Source organism: Coccinella septempunctata, chromosome 3 (assembly GCF_907165205.1).
Source record: "Coccinella septempunctata chromosome 3, icCocSept1.1, whole genome shotgun sequence".
Classification (NCBI taxonomy): Eukaryota; Metazoa; Arthropoda; class Insecta; order Coleoptera; family Coccinellidae; genus Coccinella; species Coccinella septempunctata.
The window spans coordinates 25,014,179-25,028,954 of NC_058191.1; the positions used below are offsets into that span (position 1 = coordinate 25,014,179).

General features: G+C 35.2%; 1 protein-coding gene across 1 annotated transcript in view; it reads right to left on the bottom strand.

The window, feature by feature from the left end:
- Positions 1-13,554, bottom strand: part of LOC123310221 (paired mesoderm homeobox protein 2A-like) — an 89,901-nt gene extending 76,347 nt beyond the window's left edge. The window contains exon 1 of the mRNA XM_044893667.1: positions 13,182-13,554. Coding sequence (XP_044749602.1) covers positions 13,182-13,500 — 319 coding nt within the window. The 5' untranslated portion in view covers positions 13,501-13,554. The remainder of the gene's footprint in view (positions 1-13,181) is intronic.
- Between the last annotated feature and the right edge of the window lie 1,222 nt (positions 13,555-14,776).

Genomic DNA, 14,776 nt, shown 5'->3' on the forward strand with positions numbered 1-14,776 from the left:
TTTAGAAATCGAAGTGAATTATTTCCGAATTTGAGACTTCATGGAAATCTAACGAAAAGCGATGCTGAATAAGATCGAAATTATCCTTAGTTATAAGACTTTATTCAATACAAAAATCTTTTTTTTTAAACCTGAAACATTCTTTAATAACTTTTTCTGTCGATCTGAACAAAAAATGACATTTTACGTACTAATGTCAAAACGAAAAGTCGACTATTTTTGAAAACGAGTACTTTTCGTCTTGATTCACTTTTCAAACTGATTTACTTTTCGTCCGGCTGTTCGTCAATAAGCAATATGTTAGATCCCAAGAAAATTGAATCAATTTTGTGAATACAGAATTTGATGAAAACATAAGTGCCTGTGACAATAACTGTCATTTGATGTTGACAAATTGATTCTTTACGAAATCGGCCATAAAACTGGTAACTTCTTACTTTCATAAGGTATGTGAGGTCTGAGGTCGACGAAAAAATGTAATATACACCTCAGCAAAAAACTGTCTATATTGTCTCGCCTGCTTGCTATCCTCGGCTGCGCCTCGGCTATCAATATGCAGGCTCCACTGTAATATAGACAGTTTTTGGTTCTTGGTACATAAATAACTATTCTTCACTTCACCTGATCTACGAGCTGCATCGCTAAATGCTAAATTGAGTGAATGGCATGAACAAGAAACGAAAAATCTGTCCATGAGATTGGTCCCTTTCTTAGGTATTAGTTCTAAGTTACTCTGCATAAACCCAACATTAGTCGTTTTAAGGTCTTTTTCAACGGCTAAGGATTCAATAAAATATTATATTGGGTTGTTTTTTTACTCCTTAGATACAATTTCAATTATGTTCATGGTGGGCAAAATTTGTTGTCTACTGAGGTGATCTATAGAACTATAGCAGGTAGAAAAAAACGGATGACACATTCTCTTTTTTTCCCGAGTTATCCAGGTCTGAAGACAGAATCGACCTATAATTTCTAGATTTCAGATTTTAGAGTTATAAAAAAAAATTTGAAATTGCTATTTTCAATAATAAAATAAACGTATATTTAACAGTCGCTATGGTAACGCCTACCTACTTATTGTCTTATTATTCAATAATGATACAGAAAGCAGGAAGAAGTTCAAATTTTTTTCTCATGAAATATGAAATATGAATAGTTACATATAATATATTTTTGGAATCAGCCAAAACTTTGTACCTAGATAAAAGAACTTTCAACTATAGTTTATAATTAACTAAACAGAAATCCCAGAAATATCTTGAAAAATTGGATGATATCATATGCGAATTAACTAATAAAAAGATGCCTGTAGATTTCCTAATGATTTTGGCGTATGAGTTGAAACAAGTGAGCATTATTGAAAATGGAAATTTCTCAATTTTTGTTCATAATTCAAGATCTAGAAATCATAGGCCGAATCTGTTTTCAGATTTGGTTTAGTCAAGAAGAAGGAGCCCGTGAATGTGTCATCCATTTTCTTCTAGCTGCTATAGTTCTCGAGATCCCCTCAGTAGACAACTAATTTTGCGCACCCCGTACTAACCACATTATTTGTTTCGATCATCTCGTGATGGGTGTTCAGTCTAGAACTATACTGCTTAATCCTTCTTCATTATTGATACAAAAGCAGTTGAAACTTGAAAATTATTAAAACAGTCACATCTTACTCAACGAATCAAGAATATCAAGACATTCCCAATTTGATTTCACAATTCTATATGACAAAGATGAAATGAAAAGTTCAAAATTTTTGTTCGATTCTCTATTTTGAGATTTCCTTTTTTTCCCTGACTTCGTGTCATAATTATTATAAACTTAAGCTTTTTCCTCCTTGACCGACACCTTCGCCATTTTGTATCAAGTCCGCTTTCAGCCTGATTAATTCTATAGGCCATTTTGGGCTCTTGTTCCTAGGAAACGTTATAATTAGGCCATAATGCTAGTAATTTTGAATTTCGAGCGGAGAATGTTCTCAAACGATCGATTGGGTTGGACTTATTAGAAGATAATTCGTCATCAAATTAAATTCTGTCTGTCCGTCCATAAACTTTCTATATTTAGAAGGGCTAGGGATTTTTAATTTTCAGGATAGATTGAGATTCCGAATGTTTGAGTTCGCGTTTCGCTCATTTGTAGTTGGTATTCTGTAGGATGAACCACAGTAAATCCTAGCTCGTTCAGCCACCATTGATCGATTTTCCTTTAATTTTGTTTTAGTGGTTAATGTCTCAGGTTGTTTGTCGAATCCTTCTAACTTTGTTATTTCATATAGCAAGCACAATAAAGTATACTTTTTGATCAAAGAACACGGTTATCCTGTTGCGTAGCAACTCTCAGAACAGCTCTTCTTGAAGAATGGGAAAACGTTCCACAACAGGCAGTTGCCGATTGTATCTATTGGAAGCTAACCCCGCCGCAATGCCTCATGGAAGCAGTGATAAGAGCACTTGGAGGCAATACATAATATAGGAATGTGATAATTTTTATAATATCTGTATATTCTCGATGTGTTATCGTTAATGTCATAAATTGCATAGTTTCGTTTAAAAAATCGTATTTCCTTACAGGAAAGAGAAAATAAAGCATCAAAAACACATTTAAAGGCCCACATTGCGTCAGTAATTAGCTCCACAGGGTGTTCAGAAATTTAGAGGAAATAGCAACTTTCAGTTCTACCCTATATACCATCAAATCCAATTGAAATTCCTGCAGACTCGGCATCAGGTGATAAACGAGATGAAATAGGCTATAAAAAGACAATAAAAGGATCAAAATCGATGCACACCTTTAAAGGTTATTTGAAAATGAATTCTGTAAACAATACATTTTGTTTGTCCGTTTTTTTTTGTCCAAGAGTGTATTTTAATGGAACTCGTTTTCTCGAATAAATGAGAAATGGTACGTATTTTTCATTGTATGAAAAATTGAACGAAAACCTAAGCAAAACCTGAAGTAAACACTTCTATTTCTTGTGATAAGCTATAACTTATTCTTCCAATTGCTTGGCATCTCTTGGCATCACAGATTTATGCTCGGTCTAGCACTTCTTGAACACATACTTTTTTGAGTACTAGTACTGATGGCATTCATCTCTCATTATGTTCTTCAGATCTTCAATATTGACGAGAGGAGTACTGAAAATCCGTTTTCTCAGTGATGACCATAAAAAAATCCAAGGTGGTGAGCTCTGGCGATCTCGCAGTCCAAAATATTCTGCTTGTTATGATCCCAAGAAGAGATGAACAAAATTCATAAAACAGACAAAGCCACAATAAATCAGGTATACCTACAACCACCTCGATACCCTCTATTCGCCTGTTGAGTTTTTCTGTTTCCCACTGAAACACCATTTATAAAATCTAGGTACCTTCACATATTTCATGAAATCTTAAGCGTACCAAAATATATACAAATATAAGGGTTCAACAAAACCGGCCCTTATTTTCACATGGGGACGGCGTTCCAACGTTCCGGGGACAGAATCCGACGGGAAATGGCGAAGAAACGCCTCTATTGATCGCAGCGTCGGAATTCTCCCTGCTGTTTCCTTACCTAATGAAAAATGTCCGCTGAGGGTTCCCCCATGCCGCCATGTCTCAACGTAGGCTGCTTTTCTGAAGAAGGAGCAAGCCAAAATTGGAATGAAAGCCCCACGAATGCGTATGCTGCCTGTTTCTTCCTCGGAAGGATTGAAGGGGACGAAGAATTTAATGAAATATGACATGAACTGAGCATTCAGAACCAATATTATCGCATTTAAATGATGCTATGACCATTATTCACAAAGATGTATTGTATACTACAATATTACAATACCTAAGACAATTGGACCCTTCCCAAATCATTGCTGCCAAAATTTACAAAATTTCATTATAGTTTTACACAACGCCTAAGACACTCATGAAATGAAAAGGCAGCCTGAGAACTCTTCTTTCAATTAGAACCTCAATTTTATAATTATTTTATGTTTAACATGTCTCGATTCAAGGTTATCTTCATGGAATCAGGTAACACCTATAATGAATAATGATTATTAAATTGATATTCCAATAAAAAGTTCTTAGACTAAATGTTTGTACAATTCGCTGAAGCACTAAATGTACTCTTATCGCTTGAGTAATTAAAAAGTAACATCCACAATTGAAGGGTGAAGGGTGTTGTCACAATGTTGTAGGTGTGTACGCTCAAGCACAATGGAAAAAAAGGGTCCTGAGGATCCTGATTTTTTGAAATTCCGATAATGAGACCTTGACTTAGCCTCTTTTTCCCCATTTTGACTCTCAAACCTGCACAAAATTCACTACTACTATCATTAACCTGTTCCATCCTTGTATAAATTCAAGGCGTATAACTCTTAACTGAGAAAATTGCGAATGATATTCAACTAATATAGATTATAAGATTATAACAAAACTACTACAAACTACAAGTAGTTTTAACTCTGAACAGGACTGTAGATGCCGGGTGTTAGGCTCGTAGAGGTGACTTAGCCGTTTTTTTTTCTGTACCGCATGGACATGTTTTTTCCCCGTATGAGATATTTATTATTTAACTCAATTCGACAAAATTACGACGTTTCGATTTAGTTCAAACCGTTCTCAGGGCTCTACAATAGATTATACAACATTTAAACGCAAAAAGATGGCAACATCACAAACTAGCAAAGAAGTGGCAGTACAGCAAGTAAATCAGAAGAAAACATATAGATACATTTTAAAAAAACAACAACAGAATTTTATATGAACAATCTACACGAGCAATAAATATGAATTAATAAGTTTGTTTGACATCTCATGTGCAAAATTGGCCATATCTGAGATATTTCGCTTTTTCGTGAATTTGAGGGTCACTGCGACTAAAAAACGGTCTATTATTGTGGTGAAGTGTTAGTCTATGGATCAATGTCTATTCACAATTCCAACTTGAATTCCACAAGTCAAAACCCGAGTCAAAACCTTACTTAATGGGCTATTACCAACTTAAATTTCTTACAGCCTCCCGAGATGTCAATAATTCTTGAATGGAGTATATATGTTCGATGTAGTTCAGCAATACCATATTTGAATAGCCCGGAAAAAGCACTATCATATTTATGATTAATTTTTTCCAACGAATAATTAGCAAAATCCAGTGACACACTCACGTAAAACACAATGTAGTTACCTACTTTTGTTTCAAAATGTCAACTCTCCTGACTTATGGGTTGTTAGCATATTGTTGTTGATATGCGATGTGTAGCGTTTAGGAAAAATGCTAATATGAGAATAACAGACTCAAATATCATTCTTTCGTTTTCCATCGATTCAGTCGAATAATTAGAATTCAGTTTGAAGAAGGACATTGAAAAAGGCCTCACACATGACGTTATAGACCAGCTCCAATTTGAAAAATTATTCTAGAATTATTGATTTCGAAGCAGGCCTTGAAAGTCCAGATGCTGTTCAATATCAGGTTACAAAAGATATAACTATTTTGTATTTTCACAATAGAAATAAAATATTTATAAATATAACTAGAGGAGTATTCAACTGAAGAAATGCTCAATCTCAGAACAAATGAGTCAGCATTCAAAATTGAAACCATTATTTATTATATTCGATTGAATGGAGAACATAAACAACAATGCTCAATATCTTCGGATTCTTCCGTAAGTTCATAGATATGAAATAGACAGTTCATCTCCAATGCCAACCTGAGTTCCGCAACTCAAAATTCGATTTAACACAGCCAGCAGAGATAGCAATAATTCTTGAATTGGGTAGGTATGTTATAAATTAAGCGAAGCCTCTGACCTTTCTATAGTCGACGCTCCTGGTATAGTACCCCGATTCTGCGGTGCGCTAATTGAACGAAGCAGCAGCCCCACTCTCAGTGTTTTTCAGAAGCGAATAACTACACATCAACACATTTTTCTTATTATAGTCTTTGTTCACGTTGTTGAATTGAGTTCTTATTAATCTCGATTTCTTTGTAAAACTTTTCTATCAGTTCATCTCATCTACGTAATTCTATTTCTAGTCTTCTCTTTCAATTCTGGTGCTAAATTGTTCTACTCAAAAGGTAATGTACACCCAGTCTTCTCAAAATTATTAATTTAACCAATTCCATGTACTTTTCATGATTTCATTATGAATGAAATGCGTCCACGTGCGAGACTATAAAAAGTATATAAAAAATATTGTTGATTCTCATTTTTTTACTGCTCATTTTACAGTTTTTCTCGAGTCTTCTTAACCATGAATAAATATTTCATTATATTTCACACCTCAACTAAATTTTCAGATTGGAAACAGACTGCGGAACCAACTTCATTGGAGCAGCTGCCACTCTCAATGTTCTCGAAAGCCTCCTCAGAAAACCAGGTCATCGCCGATCTCCTCATGAATGAAAGTACAAACTGTTGCTTCAACCTTCCAACAGCTACTCATATGGGAGGAAAATGGGAATCAGCAGTCAAGTCCTTCAAGTACCACCTCGCTCGAACTACGAAAGATCAGCCATTCACAGTGAAAGAACTGATGACACTCCTCGCACAAATCGAAGCCATTCTCAATTCAAGACCTCTCGAACCTCTCAGCGATGATCCTGAAGGCAGCACCGCACTAACACCAGCTCATTTCCTCATAGATACGGCACTGATGGTTACTTATCTGAGCCATCACTTGAAGAACTCTTCACTTATCGGCTGTTAGGTAATATGGCAGTTCATCCAGCAACGTACCCAACAGTTCTTGTCTAAATTGTCTACTCAGTACTTACAACGTCACCTCTCCATATCAAAGTGGCACCATCCATTCCACAACATAAAGGTTGGGTCATTAGTTCTCATCAACGACGAGCGATTACTTCCTTGCAAGTGGCCATAATGGTGAGTAATGGCAATGCACCCAGGGTTAGACGGCCTTGTTCGAGTCTTTACCCTCAAGACTTCCACTTCCACGTCAACAAGACCAATCTCTAAGGTAGAAATTTACCAGTCACCTCTTCAGATGAAGCAACCAAGAAAGAATTTCAACCTCAGTCATCTCGATAACTAACGCTGTAAGTTATGGCGGGCGGAATGTTAAAAATTGAGCGAAGCCCCCCTCCGACCTTCTCTTTGTAGCCTTCTCATTAAATTCTGGTGCTAAATTGTTCTACTCGAAAGGTAATGTACACTCAGTCTTCTCAAAATTATTAATTAAACCATTTCCATGTACTTTTCATGATTTCATTATGAATGAAATGCGTCTACGTGCGACACTACAAGTCTACAAAAAATGTTGTTGATTCTCATTTTTTACTGCTCATTTTACAGTTTTTCTCGAGTCTTCTCAATCATGAATAAATATTTCAACTAGATTTTCAGAACCCTCTAGTTTTTCTCACGTGGAAATGGGTATGCAGCACCAGAATTGAATCTGGAAGGCCTGCTCTGGTAATCGTACACACTCAATTGGTATGATCTACTTATTGTAACTTGTACTCTCATTGATGGATTCTCAAGTTCATTCATCGTGCTCGATATACATGTTAGTTTTGAGTCTTCTGCACTTCTCGAAACCAACGATTAGTGGTTTTCCTCATTAGTACTCTCGATTTTTACCTCTCATAATTTATCAATTGTATATTCTTTTTTTCTGATGGACGTTCTAATGGTGCCTACTTGTAAGCAGTCCGTCTCTGTGAATGTTTTATTCATTGATAAATTTTATCACTCTCCAAGACCAACGTAATATATATTAATTATATTATTCTTGCTCTTCTCACATTAATAATGATTGTTCTTCTCATTTTATTAATTATTCTTGATCTTCTCATTTCATTATTATATCCTAGCACTTCTCAGATTAATTAATTTTACTTTTCTCATTTAACTTGTACGATTCATGCACTGCTCATAGTTAAATCAGAATTATTGATCAACTCACATTTAATGTATTGATCTCTCTTTGATGATCAGACTTAGAAAATGTAGTTTCACATCTTCGCCTATTTTACTGTTAGAACTCGGTCTTCTCATTATAAAATTCATTATACTAACCTTTTGTTTTTCTGAGGGAATCAATCAAACACTCTGTCACTGTAAACGCTGTGTTAATTTTGAATTTATTGAACTTCTCAAAGTCTAGTCTGTCCTCAAGTGACTTCTCATTTCAACTGCTCTGGAATATCTAGGCTTTTAGTTGAATAATGTCTATCTGAGTCTATAGATGTTGTTGATATTTGTTTTTTATTACTGTATTAGCTTCATGCAGTCACTTATTCATTTTATGATTGTGAACGATATACAATAAATGATTTTATACCATCTCCAACTCAATTACCTTGTCATACAGTCTATACTACTCTTTTTTACAAAATCATTACACCCCCGATTTTGAACAAGGTATATGTATATTCTTTTCTACTGTTAATCTCAGAGATTAAATTTAATATTAATCATACCTGAAGGATTGAAAGCGCCACCTTACTAGTCCTTGAAATAGGGGATTGAAAGTTTTCTTTTTTCGATCTCTCAAAGACTGAGAGGTTTTTCAGCAATGGCTGATTAAATCTTTTAAAAGAGGAGAACACAGGATAAGTGCTTCAACTCACGAAAGAAACCTTGTGTGTGCTGCTGTTCGACTTCTTTTCGAAATTTGAAAACATTCAGATATTTTCCACATTATTAATGTCGTAATAGTGAAATTATCAAATTATTACCTACTTCGTTTCAGATCACAGGAATATGAACAACAAATAGAATACAACTTCAAGCAACTGAAGGGCCAATCAAGGCATCAACTGAACACGAACGTTCAATTCTCATAATTTCTGACCATCTCTGAGTATCATCCGGAGCATGAATCATTCGTCGTCATTCCCCTCGAACCCCTTCGCAACCCCCTTCGTCAGGAAACCTCCTCTCCAGCGTCCAAACGAGATTATGCACAATAAACTTTCTCTTCTATTAAATTATTTAATTTGAACCGCCGCCTCTTGGAGGGGCAGCAAGAGCTTCGCCGTTCGACGCTGCCAAGGCTGAGGTGCATAACCTTGTTAGTTGGGCCTGCCTCACTGAGTTATTGCCTTATGATGGCCAGAAGGATGTAGAAAAGAAGGCCTCCGCATCTGAGATGCCTTCCAGTCTGAATTCTAACACCAGACGGTCTGGTTGCCGGGTTTTCGCCAAAAACCATTAATTTTATGATCGGGTTTTTACTTCCGTTCAGGCGAAGCTGATGACGTCGTATATGAAGTATGAAGGATAAGTGGTGTTAATTCTTCAAAGGATGAGTGTTGTTCACTATTGAGTATTGAGTGTGTTTTCTGTGCTGCTCCCTATTCATACAATATCAAACGGATATCTATGAAGGTTCCAGAAAATCTATGATTTTCATGACATGTGTCAAAACTGTCAACAGTTTTTTACGGATAGGATTACTGAAAAATGATCGAAAGATAGGTTTGGTATGAAACGAAATAGCCATGACAAATTTCATTGAATATTCCCGAATATGCAGTTGATGTATGAAATAAATCCTTTCAAATATATCACCCTCCATAATAATTCCTATATCACATTGAAGTGATATGGCCGATACTTGATGAAAAGCCATAGTTAAACTATTGAAACTGAACAAGAAGAATGATAACTTCAGATACATATACGTGTCTTGCTCTCATGCACAAGATAGTTTATTCATGAATAGCGAAAAATTTGAAGGGAAGATTTCTAGTCAAAAATTAGAGTGAGTCTTTCAAAAAAACATTTACAGCACCCTCTTTTTAGATACAGCTGAAAATAACACCTTAAAAGCAATTTTTTTTCCTTAGAAACTAGAAATTGACAGAAATTGAATTGAACTGATATTCTATGGGCGCAAGAAAACAATTAAAAATTAATAAAAAATTTCGGTGGTGTTTGTCTGTAATTACAAGAGGTTGATAAGACCTACCCTAAAATGTATTTCCAAAATACTTTATTACTTATTCATATTATACCATTGAAAAATTAATTTCTAATTACTTGATTAATTTTGAACAGATAGTAGGGTAATTTCTTGCAAAAAGTAATGGTTTTTAGAAAAAAATAATTTAACAAGTTCGTTAAGTTCTCTAAATAGGCTGGAATTATCTTCTGACACTATAAGGGAACATCACAAAAATTTTCATAGCCTTCTCGCTCCAATAGAAATTCTTCTCAATTTAATTTTTCTCAGTTTTCTGGTTTACTGAGGAAAAAATAAAAAATTGCTTTTCAGGTGCTTTAAGGAGGTTGTGTCAAAGTAAGGGCTGCTTATATAATAAATAAATATAAACTTCATATGAAAGACCCACACTTTTTTCAAATTTCAAACTGTTCCTCCATTATCGTATACGTTTTGAATTTTTTCGCAACTACTCACTCACTCTCTGTATATTCTTCAGGTGGTTGAAGGTTATACTAGTAATTATTTATAAGTATTTATAAATATCAATCACTTTTATTGGAGTTTTTTTTTCCATAATTGATCTGGAATCCCAAGTTCCTTATTCACTTCACAATTTTCATCAGTTTTTTTACCCCTATATTTCGTAAACTGTAGGGTGGATCAGTCCCTCTCAAACTTTTGCACAAGATAAAACACTTCCTTTCATGAAAAATTTATATGAACATGATAAATTACCTCCAGAAAGTTATAGAGCGTGTAAGGTGGGTATCTTGACGGAGGCTTTGTTTAAATATTTGAAAGACTGAAATTGAGGTTTTATAAATCGAACTCTGTGGTACTCGAGAAGTAAGTAATTTATACAATTTTATATCATCAAAAGTAGGGGATATTTTTTGAAATAATACAAATTGTTAAAATATTTGGTTGCCCTAAATCTGATCTATACTATAATATATATAACGTTAAAATAACTTTCTCGATTCTTCGTTTATCATTACAATTATATATAGAAGCCATAATCAACTATCTATAACAACGGCTATAATATATAGGACAATATTTAAATGCCCGAGAACTATTTTGCAGTCTAATCATGTATGTATCTGAGAAAAAGGAGAATAATGAAAAGAAAATTATGAAAAATATGAATTCCAACATTTTCAATTATTGATTAAATGAAATAATTTAACAAATATAAATAACGTCTTTTTCTCTGAAAATGAATAGCAATACAGCAAGCAGGTCACGGCTAGAATTCGAAATGCAACAATAAAGAATTTTTTTATCAAAAAAACTGGATTACATAATCTTGTACCTTTTTTGATAACGCAACACATTTCACAAACTTAAGTGGGTAGTGGTAGTAACACAATAACGTTGGATATTTATATTAGTGAACTCATCTGTCCACCAATTATATCAATTTCTCAAACTGGAAATTTATGTCACCTCCTTTAGTATTATGCAGAATAATACAGCATGGCTTTAATTTAAATAAATTTCTGAGTAATATTAATTGGTAAAATCTATCTAGAATTCCAAAATTTTTCAGGTAATAAAAAGAAAAAAGGCTAATATCAATTTGTAGGATGATTCCTTAGAAATAATAAAGGAATATATGAAATTTGTTGTGTTTTTCTTCTGAAACGTGAAACGTTATACCTATTTGCTTTTCTTCGTGAAACTGTATCGAGATATTCCACACCTTTTCAATTGTAATTCAGAAAATACATATATGATGTATTTCAGTTTAATAAATTGTAAATAAGTATTTCATATTAGTGAATTGTTAATCAGATACTGTTAGTTATACTCTGAGATTATTGACCTGGCAAAGGATACAATAGCTGGAGATAATTTTCATAGGGCGCACAACACACCAAGATTCATTGGGCCCATTACACCAGGTGATTCTCCAAGTTGGCTCACTCCTATAACTTTTTTATTATTGGAGAGAGAAAAACGAAATTTGGGGATTGTGTATCATAGTTCAATACATATGTCAATTTTTTGACATATTTATTTGCTTTGCGGTACTTACGGTTTGACCGGAAATGACCCCAAGTTTCGTCTTGTAAATGGGACATCCTATAAATTTTTACTTATTTCGATCAAAAATGACATTCTAAATCCAACAAAAAAAGACTTGTCAATATTTGACAAATGAAATCATTTTCATTTCAATATTTATTTAGAAAAATAGTCAAAATAAAGTGGAAGTGTGTGGTATCAAATTACTAGTAGGAAAACTATCCTTCACAAAATTCCGAGGAGCCATCCCCTTTCGATTTGAGAAAATCAAGTTAACTGGAAAAATTTATATTTGCTACTTTTGAATAATTTTTGATATATGTCTGTGAAGTCATAAGCCCCAAAGTAGGTAGTAGTTTTGCCATGTTACTTAATCGAAAAATAAGAATTGAAATAAAATCATTTAATTTGTAAAGTTAAGTGTTCCTGGATTTATAGAATGTCATTCTCGATCGTAATGTCCCATTTAAAAACCGGAAATTGAGGTCATTTCCGGTCAAACCGGAAATACGGAAAAGCAAGTAAATATATCAAAAAATGTAAATTGAACCATAATACACAACTCCCAAATTTTGTTTTTCCATCTCCAATAATAAAAAGGTTATAGGTGTGAGCCATCTTGAAGAATCACCCGATAAAGCCAATAAATATTATCATTACATACATATTTTGATGTTCGCAATAAATAATTCGCAAATAACCTACTAATGCCCGTTAGCAAAAACAAGCTTAATCTAAGACTCTACACATCTGTGGAGAGAATATATGAAAAATATTTTTATTTTACAAAACATTAAAATATTCGTTAGACAGCGTTCAACTTAGTGGGGTTCTTTGAATTTTTTGTATTTTTATAGACCTGAGTGATATTTTGTGTTCGGCAAAGATTCATCAAATAAATGAAAAACTATATTCCGAAATTAAAACCGTTTGTGAGAAAAAAAAATTACATTTTTTTATAGTTTTTCTACAGCCTGTATCTTTTAAACCGAGACGATTCGGAAAAAATGGAAAAAGAAAAAAGTGTTTCTTTTGACCTCAAGAATCTACTGTTAAAATATTTGTACGAGTCAAGGACTCATCCTGTATGTTATTACAATAATTAAAAAGTCTGAATTTGAAATTATTCTCTCTGTTATACATTTTAGATACTTATCTGAATTTCAATTTGCAATTTGTTAATTACATATGAAAAATGCGTAGTAAGCATAAAATACAAAAATGCGGAAAAATAAATCACCCCAAATTACTCACTTTGCAAGTTCATCGTAGCCGGGAACATCGAAGCCCTGTGGACGTCTTGGACATGAGGCCTGGTCCCCATCACGGCGCACTGAGATCCCGCCGACGGATGGTGCACCCCCATGGCACCTGCAGATCCTGCCGGGTTGTAACTCCTGGCCATGGAGGCCGCGGCGGCCGTGTACCGATACGCAGCCTGAGACATTTGGCTGCAGGACGTCAGATCGCCGTAAGAACACGGCATATTCCCAAGACCAGACGGGTCCATCGCGGATGCCTGGAGGCAGCTCGAGTCAAAGGCCGTGGCCTGGTTGAGGTACGAATAATCCATGTCGACGAGTTCAAAAAAACTGTTTTTAAAAACCGCTGATTCGATTACGCGAAGGTGTTTGCTGAGACGCCGTAAATTGGGCAAGAGACCGGCTGAGGGCGCAAATTTTCGAAGGCGTGTATATAATCGAATCAAAAAGTCCAATATCAAATTATAAAGATTACGGAATTCCCCGGTTTTTTAAGAGTTAGAACGACGGCAGACCGTGGGTTCGAAGCGGACACGACTGTCTGCCTGTGCGAAATCAAATGATAAGCCTAATTCAATAACCAGCCAGCTTGGGGTGGCAACGAAAAACTTGGGGGTTGAAATGGACAGAGAGGCACTGTGCGAGAGGGCGGGGGTAGAGGCTACATGGCGACCCGGCGGGCCAATCGGGACGCTACGCGCCCTCGAACTTACCCTCGGATTCGCTGGAGGCTGTGACGTCACCGGACGGAACGCACGCGACATGGTGACACACACATATACACATACACGCGGAGGGTTGAATATTGAGATTAGACGGGGCGAGGGGGGAGCATTTCTCGAATTAAATTTGTATTCGACGGTGCTGATCTGTTTTCCTTGGGATGTTGCATCAACAGTTGCCAAGATGGACTTGAATAAGATATTCGCCCTGATTTGTCGACACCTGTTACTACGGAGTAGGTGATGCGTAAGGAACGTCGTCGGGTGCGAGATTTTCTTTTTTATTCGCAGTTTTCTGATGCTCCTATCTTTCATGTAGTTTAGACGGGGAAGTTGCAGTTCAAGAGGGGTCTACACCGTTTGAGTGGTCAGGTCAGAAAGCAAAAAGGAATATCGCACATCAGAAACCACTAATGTATATGGGGTTTTCATAATAATTCAATTCAATCAGTTTGTCAGCTCGGAAAGTCAGAAATATGTTTATTTGTCAAAAGGAGAAAAAAATGAAGAATTTTCTTCACTTTCCGAGGTGAAATGATTTTTTCTATGAATTTTCACATAAAAAAATTTCTCGAAAAGTCTCACCATTGGCTACAATTCCAAACCTGCTGAAATTGAGAAAAGACGTTCGTAAAGTTCTGCCATCTTTTTGACGGCAGTGGAAACTATTGTTATATTCTCAACTACTATACTGATCGTTCAAGTGTAGGTACTGGCAACATCCCATTCTGGTAGTCTTTCACCCCTTACGGCTTATACGGATGGCGAAAAAGTCCCGTGGTATAAACTCCTCCTAATATCCTGTATATATCCTGTTATCCCCAAAACTATAAATTTAAAATTTCATTGGCTTTCTCTTGGACAA